The sequence below is a fragment of the Aristolochia californica genome, unplaced genomic scaffold (genome assembly GCF_029961685.1).
Source record: "Aristolochia californica isolate CCGP_79_NKW_82.1479 unplaced genomic scaffold, dmAriCali1.0.hap1 SCAF_8, whole genome shotgun sequence".
Lineage (NCBI taxonomy): Eukaryota > Viridiplantae > Streptophyta > Magnoliopsida > Piperales > Aristolochiaceae > Aristolochia > Aristolochia californica.
In genome coordinates this window covers 40,925,832-40,941,586 of record NW_027182279.1, presented here as the reverse complement: position 1 = coordinate 40,941,586, position 15,755 = coordinate 40,925,832, and the positions used below count along the sequence as shown (strand labels likewise).

Sequence of the window (15,755 nt, the reverse complement as noted above, 5' to 3'; positions counted from 1 at the left end):
CGACTTCTACCTCAAAGAGTCCTCGGTACTGCAACTATCAGAAATCTAAATCTGGATTAAGAACAATATAAACAAAGACAGTTACAACACAAATTTAATAATACTATATAGTTGAAGACAATAAGAATATCTTTAACAAATACAAAATTGCTTGTACTGAACTTGTCTTACAATAAGATTAAGCACAGACCACTTTCTGAAAAACGAAAAATGACTAATCTGAAGTATGTCATTCCTTGAATCGTGTTGCCACAGCACTTCAAACCCATCACAAGTAGTAAAGAGGGACCTAACAGCCTCTAGACTGATGGAAAGCTGATGCCAGAAAGACATCTTACATATTCGCCACAGATGACACTTTATCTTTCTTGGTTTGATTAGTATCAGGGATTTTGAGAATACCACGATCTAGCAAAGGCTGCAACTCATTGCTCACCATCTTTCTAACCCCAGAATCGGAAGATTCCAAGAAAGCAGAAACAATTTTACGGCTGCATCAAATTCCAAAAAGCAGAAAACATACTAGTTACTTTTTTCAACTTACCACACTTAGTGAATTACCAAGAAAAAATTAGAGATATTCAAGTGTCTACCTGTGACCTTCAGCCCAAATTTCGCATTTGCCTTCTAAAGCCACCTTCCATAGTTTCGAAGCAAAGGTGGGATTATCCAAGATCATTTTTCTAATAGTCCTACTTGAATAGAAGTTACCAAACAAATGCTCTTCCTCCGACTCCTCCGACTTTGGCAGGACTGCAAGAGCTGCTATTGCTTCATGCAATGCATCCAATTTGTCCGTTAATGATTGCTGAATAATGCCACCAGATCCACCTGTAGCTAGCTTTATACATACAGTATGCATTGAAATGTTACTACATGGAATTCAACTCAAAAGAGCACATTTAGGAAAAAACACACAGAAATACCTCATAAATGACTTCTCTGCCAAAATTTGATCGAAGCAATTCCCCAACATTCTCAATACAGGTTGTGATAAGGGTCTACAACGTAAATTACATGCATCAGTATCATATTAGTTGAAACAAAATACCATGAGAAACACAAGCCCCAACAGCAATCATGATATCATGATAACTAGTTGGTATTCCCAAGTGATTAAATAACTGAATGTATACTTCAAGCATCTTGTCCTAGTAGTCATAGTACAAGAACTGCATCAATGAGATTTCCCCTCGCCATGAAAGAAAAGAAGAAAAATCTGAATGCTGAAAAGAGTTTCTATGAAGAGCAATTCATTCCAAAAAATTAAAAAAAAAAAAAAACCGATTGAAGTGGACAATTGACACTCAATGGACCAGACACTCAATAATAAAATGCAAAATAGTTTGTGTGAATTTGTACGTCATATATCGTTTTCTCAATCATATATATATAACTACGCAGATCCAAGGACATCTGTTAATTTCAAAACTAATTGTCACAGTACAAAAACTACTGTGATGAGGTCACCCCCACCATGAAAGAAAAGGAGGAAAACCTAAATGCTAAAAAGAGTTTCCATGAGGAGCAATTCATTTCAACAGAAAAATGATCTACGTGGCATGAAAATTATTCATGTTTGAACATATTTTAAAGTAAATTGCCCATGCACATACGTAATATCTTCCTCTAAACATTTGATAACCCTTAAAAGGTCAATTTCATTGACCCCAAATTACAGATTTCAGATCCAAGCTGGTAGAAACTACTTAAGAGGCAACCAACCTCAGCAAGCCCACTATTGATCAATAGTTCAAATCTTCGTACAGACGGGTCCTTCTTGCTTCCTCCAGATTTTGTTCCCTCCTCGCTGGCATCTACTTCATCATAATGACTTGATTCATCAATTTCTGAGGGTTCTGTTAGCTTTCTTGTCTCATTTTCTACAACAGCATCTGACTCTTCATCCTTAAAAATAGAAAATGAAGCAAATTGTAACATAAGAAACTGCTTTGTTTAAATTGTATAACATAAAAGAAACATACAGTAATAGTGCAGAATACCTTGTTGCAAAGACAAGGGACTGTTAAGTCAAGAGAAGCAAGGTCATGAGGACTGAAATAACGTGGAGAATTGGGATGAAGTAGCTGTAGAATAACATGCCTTCCATTCTGGTTGCTCCAAAGATAACAATAGTTTAGCAAGACTTAACGGGCAGACAGGCACATAAACAGTAGGATCTCACAAAAAAGATATTTCCAACCTCCATCCTTTTCAGGAATCAAACTCTCTGAAGTTACAAATACAGATTAATCATTCACATCTATTGAATTTAACATAGCTAAAACCATCTGATTGGGATAGTCTTGGGACCATCAATCCATTTAACTTAATTAATAGATCCTCACATCAAATTAACCTCTTTTTTATGCAGATCTGTCCTGGAGATCGAGAGGAAGAAGAAAGAAACAGAGGAAGAGAAAGACTAAGACGAAGGAAAAAATTTCTAAATCATCATTATTCCCTCCCATCTTGTACAGCCATTAAATCACAAATCAAAAAACTAATTTCATAATTCAAAAGATGATAAAATCTGTAACCAACTCCTAAAGTAATGGAAAAATAAAATAAAAGGAAATTAAAAAATATCTCCTAAAACAAATAATCACCACCCAGCCACAATGTGGTGGGTCCAGTTGTGGCCCAAAGCCTCCGAGTGTACACTCACGATGGGTGTCCCCACCAACTCTCCTGGGATAGGTAAAACTTGACCTTGTCAAGTATAATTCCTAGTGGCTCAAATAATACTTCAACAAATCAGGGTCCAACTGCTGTAGCGTATCGCGTGAAATCCAAGTATTGTCTGAATCTGATCACCTTACCCCCAATGTACTAGGAAACGTTCAATCTCACCACTTCTAATAAAAACAACTTGTTCATCTAAAATAACATCAATATGGTCTTTTTGTGCTGGTGCGATAGAGAGAGGAGCAGGATCCAAAGGGACATTAGAAGAGAAAATGGGTGTTGTGTTTGTCAATGTGGTGGAGTCAAGAGGTGTACTATAAAAAGGGTCATCAGGAATGGATGGGTGGCCCCTATATGCCATCAAGTATTCAATGTTAAAAGTAGAGCTAATTCATGAGGAAGGACAAGTCAATAACATAAGCATTAGGACCTACCCTTTTCAGCACCTTAAAAGGTCCTGCACCACGAACTTGCAATTTTCGAGCAGGTCCTAGAGGAAACTGCTCAGGTCGAATTAGAACCATGACATAATCACCCACATTAAAATTGTTTTTCATGTTTATGCACATCAGCCTTAAGTTTTTACAAGGCATTACTTGCTTGAATGTGTTTAGTATCTTCAAATGTGTATACGCGTAAAAAATAATTTAATGTGATTCTAATTCGACCTGAGCAATTTCCTCTGGGACCTCAAAAATTGCAAGCTCATAATGCAAAAAAATTTGAGGTACTGAAAAGGGTAGGTCCTAATGCTTATGTTGTTGACTTGCCAGGACTCAGGAATTAGCTCCACTTTTAACATTGAAAACTTGATAGTATATAGGGGTCACCCATCCATTCCTGATGACCCTTTTTGTATTACACCTCATGACTCCACCATATCGACAAACACAACACTCATTTCCTCTTCTAATGTCCCTTTGGATCCTACTCTCCCTACCACACTGGTATAAAAAGACTACATTGATGCTATTTTAGATGAACAAGTTTTTACTAGAATTGATGAGGTTCAACGTTTCCTAGTAGGTTGGACAAGGCGACCGGATTCAAACTACACTTGGATTTCACTCGACACACCATAGCGATTGGACCATGATTTGTTGGAATATTATCAGAACCACCAAGAGAAACAATCGACAAGGTAGAGTTTCGCCCACCCTGAGAGAGTTGGTGGGGACACCCATCGTATGCCGCCAATTACAAGAGTGTACACTCAGAGGCGTCGGGCCACGACTGGGTAGTGATTACTTATTTTAGGAGATAAATTTTTCTTTTCTTTTATTTTCCCAAGATTTTAGGAGTTGGTCACAAATTTTATCATCTTTTGAATCACGAAATTAAGTTTCGATTTGTTATTTAATGGCTGCAAGAGATGGGATGGAATAATGATGATTTACAAAAAATTCCTTCGGCTTAGTCTTCCTCTTCCTCTTCTCTATGCTACTCTGCCTTTGTTTCTTTCTTCTTTCTCTCGATCTCTAGGACTGATCCCACATCGTGTCACATCAGTGTGTATCGTGTCGCATGAGTCTTTCATGCAGATACAAGTGTGATTATATGTTACCTTATCCAGCAAAAGCTCCTTTAGAATCTTTTGTAATTCGCTAATGATAACCTGATATTCAAAAAATTGAACATTCTTAAGAAACTATAATCAAGAAAATGAACTATAGAAATACACAGTAAGTTTTGTCTGCAACACTAACCTTAGTTATAAGCTTTGTATCATCTACTACAGAAAGAACGCTGACAAGGACCTGGGCAGTACACATAATACCAGAGATTAGGCACGTAACAAAGAAAAGTTATAAAATTTCTTTGTGATCGAAAATGACAAGATATTTAGTTTAAACTTCAAAGTATTTTAATGACAAGATAAGAAAAGGAGCCAGAAAGAGACTTACCAGGCTGCCATATTGATCATGTGCTATCTTGCTAATATGCCCCTTCATTCCTTTGATAATTTTCTTTCTTTCCTGAAACCAAAAAACTCAATAGTTAGAGACTTAATAAAAGACAACCATGAATACTAAATAGATACAACTAAATTTCTGAAGCTCAGTGCACACCTTTGCACCTCCATGTTTGATGCAAAGGATCCCAAGTTTTGATCCTTCTCTGGTATGGATCATTCGAACAAGAAGTGGACCTGACAACTGTTGAAGAACATCTGTGGCAGAGGACTTCCAAAAGATGCAAATCAGGTTAAAAAAGTAATACAGCATGCAACACAGGGATATTAACACCGAAATAACACAATAGTCTGTGGAAAAAGAAAGTTCATGTTACCTTGTCAGCTATTGTAAGAAACTCCATTAAAGCACAATGAATTATAGAATGGTCCACAATACCCTTCTCCAAAATGGGCTGAATTACAGAGGTCATATGCTGCAAAACTGAAGCTTTCTGCAACCCAAGTTTGGAGATGACATCCACCAGCCTGACAAAATGTAGACAAAAAAAAAATCAAACTGTTTCCATCCAAAACTAAAAACAAATATATATAATAAAGAATAAAATAAGCATCCAGAAATATCATTGTTGTAGCTCTGCAATTCAAATCCCAAATAAGGAAGTTTAAAGTAATACTTGCTCTCTTTCGTGGTGGTCAAGTCCTTAAACAGTTGAAGCTCAGTAGAATACAGTTCTAACAGAAGCCCTTGCTTCTGAGACCCATTTCCTAACTGGAAAGCATGCTCAACAACTGCAAAGTGGAATCCATGATCAAAAAGGCGCAGCTATCTTACCAACCAGTCTCATGATCAGACATACTCAACTTTGACATTGAACAAACAACATAAAGATATACATACCAACTGACCCAACCATATGTCGAAGAAGGGAAGCAACATGCCCATGGAGAGAGGAGATGAACATTTCTAACTGTTTCTTGCTGGCTGAGTGAAACAATTAGTAAATACCAGAACAAATTAACAAAAAAATATTATAAATGAAAAAAAATCTTGTCAAATTCCCTGACCATTAAATTTTGTTTTTTTCTGTTTAATAACGCCCATAAAAAATTAACACAGAACAAAGGATTACTGACCATTATCCAGCATTTTCTTCACAAGATGAACAGCATATGTATTACGCGCAAGACTAAGGAGATGTGGCCTCAGCTCCTCAAAAACAACCTCTCTTTCAGGTTGAGAACAGTACTTAACACATGTCTGCATAAAAATATAAAATACATCAAAATAAATCAGTGTGAATTGCAAGATTATTAGACTAAAGTTGAAACGAGTAGTTGAGCGCTGTAAATCTCAGTCAGATATTGTCGTATGGTCATAACACTAAGACACATGTTAGTCACTTGACATGAGATTTCAAGGTCACGATGCACTTGCCATAATCCCCAAATTTCAGAAGAAAAAAAAAATATATATATATATATACTAAAAAAAGAAGTGCACTCATCTACACAATAACAATTTTATCAAAACTCACCCTTGTTAGGTTCATCAACCAGATAATCACGATCATCAAGCCGGAGAAACTTCAGAAACAAAAACTACTTATACTAACTAAAAACTAACACATTATTGCTTAGTGTTCTCCATATGCACGTTTTCTTCCAGAGCTCGTTCAGAAAACAATTAACAAAAACAAGGAAAAAACACAGTAACAGATTTGGTAACTTCAGTGTCGAAACTTTGTACAGATCAAGAGAAAATTTACCTGAAGAACCCGAGATGAGACATGAGATCCAGCAATTTCTGGAATTTTACCCTTCATCTTCTGTAAAGCTTCAGTAATCAACCTGCACAAAAGGATAAAATTTGTCACCCACTCCACACACTGAATTCAGCAGAAGAGCTTAGATAATGAAATAACTTACTTGGATCTTTCTTCTTTGCTAATGTTACGGCATCTCATCTTTTCCCACAACAATGCAAGCCCCTAATTGCACAAAATGACATTTTAGGTAATGGAGAGGAAATATTCAAGGTGAAGGACCAAGAGAGCAGTCACAGGTCAAAAGAATGTGATAGAATACTTTGGCATACTGGCAAAACATCAGTCTTTACATTTGTTGCTAGACAACTAAGTGAATTGCTTTCTTAAGTCATCGACATAAATAATTCCTATCCAACAGCCACAAAATACAAACCACCTAAATAAAGAGGGAAGCATGCAGAGGAGTAGAAGGCTAAAAAAAAAGTGCTTGATTTATTGAAAGGAATGTCGTTATGCTTGGAAATAAAGAGCATGCCCGATTCCTACTCTACGCAGTAATGCACGTACTTGCTCAAGAGTGTAGTGCGGCTTCCTTCTCTTCTTCCTCGCCTCTGCCAATTCCTGCAGCACACCAAAGAGCTAATTAGAGAGAGGGCTGTTCGGTTCATCCCGTAGAACTAAGCAAACAGTTCGAATATCTAAATATAAGAAAACTGTCTCCACTCCATTCCTCGCGGAACACCCTCACAGGAAAGCATTTTTCCAAAAAACAAAGAAGAACAAATACGCAAACTAACAAGGGAAATACTACAGGGGACCACGAAATACAGACCTTGGCTCGCATGCGGCGTTCTTTCTTCGACTTAGGCTCAGCCTTGACCCCAGCATCTGGGAACTTCTTGAAAGGGGTCTTACGCGGCTTTAATTTGGATGGTTTTACTGGCTTTTCCGAATGCTCTTTCGGAATTTTAGAGGGCTTAGAGTGAAGGCTTTTTGGTTTCTTAGAACTTGCTCTACCGGTCTCTTCATTCGACGCAATAGTCTTCCTCTTCTTGTTTCTGCTCTGCGGATCCTTGGCCGCCATGAGGGATCCTTTCTGATAGGGAGACTCTGCTTACAAGGTTCGATGCCTGGAAGGTTTCGCAGCGGGAGAGGAAGGGTTTAGGATTTATGGCTTCAGGTTCATTTTTTCAGGTTTTGGACCTGCCCCGGCTGGGTTGGTGACAAAATTATTATCGAGTCGGATTTGGGTTGAAGGGCCGGTTCAGATTGAAGTTTTTAAAACCCATCTCATCCCCACCGGTCTACAAAAACTTGGAAGCCGGTCTACAAAAACTTATCATAGGTTTGAAAATCTATCTCATATGATGGGTTTTTGCAAGAACAAGTTTTAAATCAGGTTTATAAGAAAATATAAAAAATAATAATTTTAAAAAATATATAAAACATGCAATAATTGGTAGTAAATCGATATGATTTTTAAAGTGCACTCTGTGAGCAGACCCATAAGTTCGATTCAAAGGAGGGATATAAAACCCATCCCAGCCCTATATCGATATCAAATTTTTTTCATCACTTCATCTCTGCCTCACAGGGTGAAGGAGATACAATTCCAAAAAAAGGATCAGGTCAGGTCAGGTTAGGTTAGATGAGGTTCCTCATTCAATCTAACCTATTCCCACCACTGATTACACACACCAAACCTATTCTAACCGATATATGATCTATGTCGAGCAACATTTCTTAGATTTTTAGGAGGGTGTTATATTATACTCGTAAAACAATATGTTTCATCGTAACTAATTAATGCATATAACAGTTGGTACATATAAGAATCGAATGTTACATGATGTTGCTTAATCACTACTAAATGTATAACATCCTAAATGTGCCAAAGTTTCAATCATCGTAAATTGAGATTCGATCACCCAATAGTTTAACGTTCTTTTGGATGAATTGCAAAAGCCATATAACAATATTCCTAGACCAAAGCTATCGACTTTGGATTGCTAGTTGAACCAGGTTCAATCAATCCCAATTATTTATCATGATTATGTTTTATAAAGAGTTGATGTCTAAAATTGAGAACTATCTTACTCGACTCCAAATCATTTGTCGCATGCCTTAAAGGTAAAGGATGCATTTTAGAGCATTGTATGGATGAAAAGTGGATGTTCTTCCAGTGGCACAAACAAAGGGGGAGGACAACCTCTTCCATGAGCATAGAGACGATTAGAGGGGGTCGGTGCCTATTTCATCTCTTTGTACATTACGAATTTTATTGTTTTGAATTCTTAAAATTTTAACATACTATACGATGTTAGAGTGGTTCCGTCCACTCTTGTAAGCGATGACTTTCCATACTTAACTGATTAATCGTTTAGGTTGTATTGGCCACCCTCTTGACATTGGGAGTTCTGGGGCATGCCACGTCCCACGTTCGAATCCCGTGAGAGGCGGTAGAGAATGGGCGTGGTGGGTATCAGAGTGGTTTCGTCCACTCTTGTGAGCGGTGGCTTTCCGCACTTAACCGACTAGTCTTTTAGGTTGTATTGGTCAGTCTCTTGACATACGATACCGAAATATACACCTTTGGGCTTAACTTGGGTGTGGGACTTGGACAAGTCGGGATGGGCATATCATCAATACATATCGTATCTAGTGATTTGTATTAATAGAGGGTGTACAAGCTTGTAAAGAGGAGCATGTTGACTTATATTTATCAGATTTCAGGTGTTCAATACATATCGAAAACCCTGATGTACTCACCATTGGGTGGGTTCATATTAGATCAGCTCGGTTCATGGTTCGGGTGAAGGAGATTTTCGATTTGGCTTGCCGACCGGGTTTAACTTTTAATACCGCAAGTTCGCCATTTCTCAAATTCGAAGGGTAATAGTGTAAAACAGAAAAAAAAAATTGAATTTGACCGAGAGAGGAATTCGAAAGAGGTGACTCGTGAGAGCAGAGACAGATTGAGACCGATTGCTTCTCGCTGCTGCTTCCCTCGCTTTCCTGTCTTTCCTCTCTTTCACCTCGCCGAAGCCGACCATGGACGCAAGGTAAGGTACGACGCCTACTGTTGACCAGGTACGTTTTAGTATTTTTTTCCTTTTTTCTTGTTCCTGTACTCAATTTTTTTCTCACGATCGAATACCCTCGATCGCGTGATATATTATTGTTACTTTAAATATCATTATTTTGACTGTATTGATTAGTTTATTCTAGTTTCATTTACGATACATGATATCTCAAAACGTCAAGCCTGTTGAGCAGTCATTTTGCTTTTGTTTTTCTAGCTTTCATTTTTGTTCTTTTATATCGTTTGAATTTGCTTACAAAGATTTCGTTAAGTTTCTATACAAAATGTTCGAGAACATTGTTTTCATTCTTACGTATGTACGAGTTTTTGTAGACTTATGGATCGGTGATGATGTTTGGACCGTGATTGTGCTTTTTTTTTGGTTGGTTTGAATTGAACGAAGTATTTGATTTCTTTAAAATGTTACGTTTAGTTCATTATTGTTTTTTTTTTTAATTTCTCCCCAGGACGATTCGGGCATCATTTTCCCTCTTGGAGCAATTTTCGCTCTGAGTAAGCCTCCACCCTTGAATCATTTGGAGCTAGCGTGTTTCTTCAGCCGTAGGTGACAATGTCCGCCTCCTCTACTAGCCTTGCTGGAGCTCCAACTGGAGATGATTTCCGGCCATCTGCTTCTTTAAATTCTGGAGAACTGATCGAGCCTTCTGGGTCAGGACTCACTCAGGCAGTTCCCTTCTCTTCTGGAAACCCTAGAATTGAAGAGACACGAGGAGTCATGCACTTATATCGCAATGACCTTCCTGATGCCACTGATTCTACTTCAAGTCTTCCCGTTGGAAGGAAACCACTTGTGTGTGTGCTAGCTGTTCCAAACCATATGACATATGCAGATTTCTGCCAATTTTGTGCTTCGTTCATCCAGAATATACTGGAAATGCGAGTTGTCAGGAATGATGGAATGGAAGATCGTCACAGTATACTTATTCGCTTTGATGACCTGAAATCTGCCGATAATTTTTATCAGCATTTCAATGGAAGGCGCTTCTCTTCACTGGAGGAAGAGGTATGCCATGTCCTCTTCACTGTGGATGTGCAGTTCACGGGTTCAGTAGAGCATGGGAAGATCTCTCTTGCAAGTTCAACAGAACCACCTGCATGTGCTGTTTGCCTTGAGAGGTTGGACCAAGAGCTGAGTGGGATTCTTACAACGATTTGCAATCATTCTTTCCATTGTTCTTGTATTTCAAAGTGGACAGATTCATCTTGCCCAGTCTGTCGGTATTGCCAGCAGCAATCAGAAAAATCAACTTGTTCTGTCTGTGGAATATCTGAGAATCTCTGGATGTGTGTAATCTGTGGTTACGTTGGTTGTGGAAGGTACAAGGGATCTCACGCCATCAGGCACTGGAGAGACACTCAGCATTGTTATTCTGTTGAACTGGAGACTCGAAGAGTTTGGGATTATGTTGGTGATAATTATGTTCACCGGTTAATTCAGTCTAAAACTGATGGAAAGTTGGTTGAGTTGAATTTCCCCTTTTCTCACCTAGATGGTGAATGTGGAAATTGTCAATGCTATGCAGATACTGGAATCAGTGAGGCTAGTTTGAACAGTAAATGTGACGTTATTGTTGAGGAGTATAATGATCTATTGACCTCCCAACTTGAGAGGCAGAAAGAGTATTATGAATCTCAATTGCTTGAGATCAAGGAAGAAACTGACAAGGCAATTGCTGACGCTGTAAAGAAGGCTAGTGGCAAACTGCAGAAGATACAATCCAAGCTTGAAAAGTGTTTGGCAGAAAAGAAATTTCTTGAGGAAATAAATGAGAACCTTGTCAAAAACCAAGAGATCTGGACAGTAAAAGTCCAGGAAATTGAAGAACGGGAACATTCAGCTCTGGAACTGAGAGACAAGAAAATAAATGACTTGGAAGAACAGCTTCGAGATCTTATGGTGCACCTAGAAGGACAGAGGGCAGTGGAGCAACTGCCCAACTCAAATGGAGTTGAGGAAGCCACTGTTATGCCTCTACCAACGGACCCCTCTCCTTCAAGTAGTAAACGTTCTGCAAAACATAGTCGAAAGAGAGGCTGAGCAGCATTTAGTATGTCAACTTTTCATTGTGCTTCGGCCTTCCAAGTAATGCTGCCCTGGAGATTAATACTGTATGATGCACAATACCAGGAATGGGCCTCATCAGTACCTAAGCAATATTAAGTGCATTGCCCTGTTACATTTTTTTAATTATCTACCATGTGCACTTTACAGCTATTGGCCACAAAAGCTGCCAGCTCCACACTGGGATTTTAGATGATGATTAAGGAGGTCTATTTTGTCATCAGGGCTTGCGTATAAACTGGATTAATTCTTTCTTTTGGTGCCAAAATGTTCAGTTTTCGAACATGTTATTTTTAATGTTCTGGTGCAATGAGCAAATGTTTGAATCTTTATTACCTTAGTAAATTACTCATTCTACAGTTTAAAGTTTACAAGTGGATCTTGTTCTTATGTAAAAAAAAAACACGAAGCTCCAGGGCTTATTGGGTATTTTGGCATTATGGGGTTTATGACTTTTGGGTCGTTGGTTTTTAGGCCTTTTGGGTATATTTTGTTTTTTCGGCATTTTAGAATATTAGGCCTATTATTTATTTTGGTCTTAGCTCAATTTTGTTTGTGATTTTTTTCCCCTGTCCAAATACAGTTTTGGGGTTGGATAGATGTGTCATCTAGTTTGTGTGAATTACGTTTCATTTGATTGTATTTATTAATTTATTTTTGGTTTTAGGTTTTTAAATTGATTGCAGTATCTGATATTTTACAGCCCGAAGATATAGAAATGCCAGGGGAATATCAGTGAAAGGTACTAGAACATCCCAGGATAAATCTGGTTCCAATGTGGCATAATATTACACCCATTTGGAATGTGTTTAATATTACTATTCCAATTAGTAGTTTGTGCAATTTAACTTAAACGAGGTTTGGGATCTGGGATAAGTTTTTGCCTTGATGCACATTTATCCAAGTATTTTTCAATTGCATTATAGTGACAGTTCTTTGTCATTTTCTCTTTTTTACAAATGGGTGGCATTGCACTTTTCTAGTCTTGTTGAGAAAGGAAGTATTTTAAGTGTTACAAGTATTTTCTTCTTTTCATCCTCATAACTTTCACATTTCTTCAACATGAAAATGAAAGTAGTGGTTAAAGATCTGAGCACTTTGCAAGGCTATTTCCTGCTCTTTCCAGCTAAATTTTCCAGAAAGTGCTTTTTCCAAAAAAAAAAAGAGAAAAAAATCTTCCAGAAAATGGAAGATAGACTTCGCATTTCATGTGAACATGTTTTTCTAAAGATGTCTTTGATGATGTATGGGATTATTTTTTTTGTTATATTATTTTTTGTGTATGACAATCTTTTGAAGTTTAAAATTCTCTACAAAATTTTAATTCCTTATTTCCCTTATCTTGCACTTTCTCTCCCACGAGAGTGGTGGCTCTGTCATTGACCCTCTTAAAGGTTGTCCGGTTCCCCCTTCATCTGCTCTCTTTTCATGTAACTTTTCTCACTGTCCTTCTCAGAAAGAGTCTTATTGTAAGAAAAACCCAAAATTTTTCAACGCAGAACCCAGTTATAGTTTCTTTGCAGTGTTTTTACATGCAATGATCTGTGATCACACTGGTCATGTACCAGAAGATTCCTTTTTTCTGGATGTCAGTCTCAAAGTGACTCCATTATTGTAGTTGCTGAATTTTTAATTTTTGTAGTGATAGAATATGAACACATTACTTGTCTGCAGGGGTAATGATTTTGATGGAGGGACCATATTTATTGAACTAAAGTAGGAAATTGTGGATTGATAGCTCGAATTAAGTAGAATTAGGTACTCTTACTTTTAATCTCGTAATTTTCTTTTTGAACTTACCACAGTTGATTTTGTAAGATTGTTCCCTCAGTTTATATCTTGTTTTTTCTAGGATTTATAGGATTTTGTATTTCTCTTCTGAATTCTTCTTTTCTGACAAATAACCATATGTTTTGAATCTTCTGATAAATAATTTATGGATGAAGTATTTTCTATCTGGTTTCTGATTTAACTATGTTCTAATGGAGATATCCGTTTGTGTTCTTACTCTGGTTTAGTTTTTTTTATTGCATGAGTTGGATTCTATTAAGTAGCTTGATCTTCCTTCTGTTAGAACACCACAATGTGCTGAGATCAGAGATTCGAAAGAAACTTATCCTTTAGGCTATGCAAAATAGTGTCATTTTGTAAACTTCAAGCATGTTTTCTGTCCAAAATGAATGTAGATGGCCCTGCTCTCTATCATCCTGACTTCTTGAGGTTATGCTTCCCAACATATTTGGTGGTCTCCAATGGATTAAATGGGTGTCAGTATATACCCCTCTCACATATGGCTGTGCTTCTGCATGAGTTCCATAATCTTATAATTGTTTCATCTTCAACTTGAGGTTCATGTTATTAATTCTTTTTATATTCCCTTTTTTTCTTTTTTCGGTCAAGAAAGAACAAAACAAGATAGAATGAAAGAAACAAGAAAGAACAAATAAAAAAAAGGCATATAAAAAGAAATAAGAAATAAGAAAAGAAAGAAAAAAGAAAGAATCATGATAGAAATAAATAAACAAACAAGTCAGAAAGAAAGGAAAAAAGAAAGAATTAGGATAGAGACAAACAAACAAGTTAGAAAGAAAGAAAATATCTATGTTTTTTCACCTGTGTTTTAGAATCTTTCTAGTAACACCGGTTTATTTTGGAGTCTTCAATCTAGAAAACCCACGCAATTTCACTCAGCTGCAGTCCAATTTTCGTCTTTTAATCTTGTTGTTTCATCTTGTTGTTAGGCCTAATCGTTGTCCAAAGCCACAATGACGAAGTTATCATCTCATTTTGTTCTACAGGAATGGCAATATGAAACAGGCGAAGAAGCTCACGTAGGTATGGCAAAATTCCAGTTGTTTCAGAATTCTGGTTCATTTCTAGTCCTTGTAACAATTGAGTCTCAATTTCAATTTGGTAGAATTGATTGATTGTGGAGGTAAAAATTGGAAATGGAACACATTGATATATGTATGAAAATACTCAATTTCACTCAGCTATGTGTAGAAATCATAAATAGCTCGTTAATTAGATATATAATTAGCTCATTTGAACTAAATATCAAAATCAAATTAGCACCCCCTCCCGAATCTAAATAAAATTAAATATCAGGCTTGGATTAAGCTTGGAGAGGCATCCATGGTTTAGATCGGTTTCGCAATTTCAGAGAAAAAAGGGGTTTTTGTTGCAGCAAATATGTTACAATTTGCTTATCAATCTTACTCATTTTGTTTTCATTCTAATGTTTTCTCCTCTCCAAACGCTGCCATGGCTGCTCAACCTTTAGAATGAAGTAATTTGCAGAAGAAACAGAGAGAGATTCTCATCATACATGACTTGGGAAAAACTTTGAAAAACTAAATTACTAATTCTAAGGACAATCCTAATGAAGCTAAAGCTACTTCCCCAATCCCACTTTCAGCCGCTGACAGTCCACCAAATAAGCGAACCCATAAGCCAGATTCTTCAAGCTCGCGTCATGTAACTCCTTGGAGGCAGTCGCCGTCGCGTCCGTGGAGAAGAAGACCCTGAATCCCCTCACGAAAGCGTCTCTCGCGGTGGTCTCGCAGCAGAGATTGGTCATCACCCCTGTAACTATCACCTCCCGGATTCCCTCACCCTTCAAATCGTCCTCCAGTCCCGTCTTCTGGAAGGCGCTGTAGGTGCACTTCTCCAACACGCGGTCCCCGCTCGACCTTTTGAGCTCCGACATCAGTTCCGATGCCGCGGTCCCGTCGAGGATCAAGTCGTTATTCCACCACTCAGCCAGCATCCCATAGTCCTCGGTGGATTTATGGATATGCCGGGTGAAGATGATGGGGATGTTGGATTCTCGGCAGAGCTGGATCGTTTTGTTGATTGAAGCCACGATCGGCGTCGCCATGGAAGAAAAGTGGTTCTGCATGTCGATGACCAGAAGGACGCATCTTTCGGGATCTGGGTTCTTTCTTCTGACGTCGAATTTTGCATAGGAGGAAGAGGTTGCCGCCATCGATGAGAAGAAGGAAGCTGCGGTTCTCAGTAGAGGGAAGAAGAGACCCGTCTTGACCAGTTTAGATCACAATTGACTGAGCAAGTTATGAGTTGGGATTTAAGAGCAAATGGGTTGCCCATGGTAGGTCCAATCTGACCCAATTTGCCCTGTTGGCCAAGTTGCGGGTTGACTCGGTGAGTCGTAACACAAATTTGTAGCTCATATAAGTGGCCCGGCAAGTATTCTCCGCC

The 15,755-nt window shown here is 38.0% G+C and overlaps 3 protein-coding genes across 3 annotated transcripts; 1 reads left to right on the top strand and 2 right to left on the bottom strand.

Annotated features, from left to right (window-relative positions):
* Positions 1-83: 83 nt before the first annotated feature.
* Positions 84-7,523, bottom strand: LOC137938776 (pumilio homolog 24). Its single transcript, XM_068783812.1, has 17 exons — positions 7,202-7,523; positions 6,937-6,990; positions 6,530-6,591; positions 6,370-6,451; positions 5,738-5,861; positions 5,502-5,585; positions 5,278-5,392; positions 4,978-5,128; positions 4,758-4,871; positions 4,593-4,664; positions 4,395-4,445; positions 4,253-4,303; positions 2,004-2,111; positions 1,726-1,908; positions 927-1,001; positions 594-841; positions 84-491 (listed from the first exon to the last, which is right to left on the bottom strand). The coding sequence occupies exons 1-17, from the start codon at positions 7,451-7,453 to the stop codon at positions 335-337; spliced, it is 1,983 nt and encodes a 660-aa protein (XP_068639913.1). The 5' UTR covers positions 7,454-7,523; the 3' UTR covers positions 84-334.
* Positions 7,524-9,354: 1,831 nt separating this feature from the next.
* Positions 9,355-12,011, top strand: LOC137938744 (BRAP2 RING ZnF UBP domain-containing protein 2). Its single transcript, XM_068783768.1, has 2 exons — positions 9,355-9,459; positions 9,919-12,011. The coding sequence occupies exon 2, from the start codon at positions 10,023-10,025 to the stop codon at positions 11,508-11,510; it is 1,488 nt and encodes a 495-aa protein (XP_068639869.1). The 5' UTR covers positions 9,355-9,459; positions 9,919-10,022; the 3' UTR covers positions 11,511-12,011.
* A 2,746-nt stretch (positions 12,012-14,757) lies between these two features.
* On the bottom strand, positions 14,758-15,568 carry LOC137938745 (nicotinamidase 2-like). The gene has a single exon (XM_068783769.1). The coding sequence runs from the start codon at positions 15,520-15,522 to the stop codon at positions 14,929-14,931; it is 594 nt and encodes a 197-aa protein (XP_068639870.1). The 5' UTR covers positions 15,523-15,568; the 3' UTR covers positions 14,758-14,928.
* Between the last annotated feature and the right edge of the window lie 187 nt (positions 15,569-15,755).

Bases quoted from the DNA above. Each gene is read 5' to 3' on its own strand.
- LOC137938745 (XM_068783769.1), bottom strand. From the start codon at position 15,522: ATGGCGGCAACCTCTTCCTCCTATGCAAAATTCGACGTCAGAAGAAAG.
- LOC137938776 (XM_068783812.1), bottom strand. From the start codon at position 7,453: ATGGCGGCCAAGGATCCGCAGAGCAGAAACAAGAAGAGGAAGACTATT. The intron at 5,862-6,369 runs GTAAATTTTCTC...ATTTTTATGCAG, and splicing joins TCTCATCTCGGGTTCTTCAG to ACATGTGTTAAGTACTGTTC. The intron at 2,112-4,252 runs GTAACATATAAT...TGGAGCAACCAG, and splicing joins AGGAGCTTTTGCTGGATAAG to AATGGAAGGCATGTTATTCT.
- LOC137938744 (XM_068783768.1), top strand. From the start codon at position 10,023: ATGTCCGCCTCCTCTACTAGCCTTGCTGGAGCTCCAACTGGAGATGAT.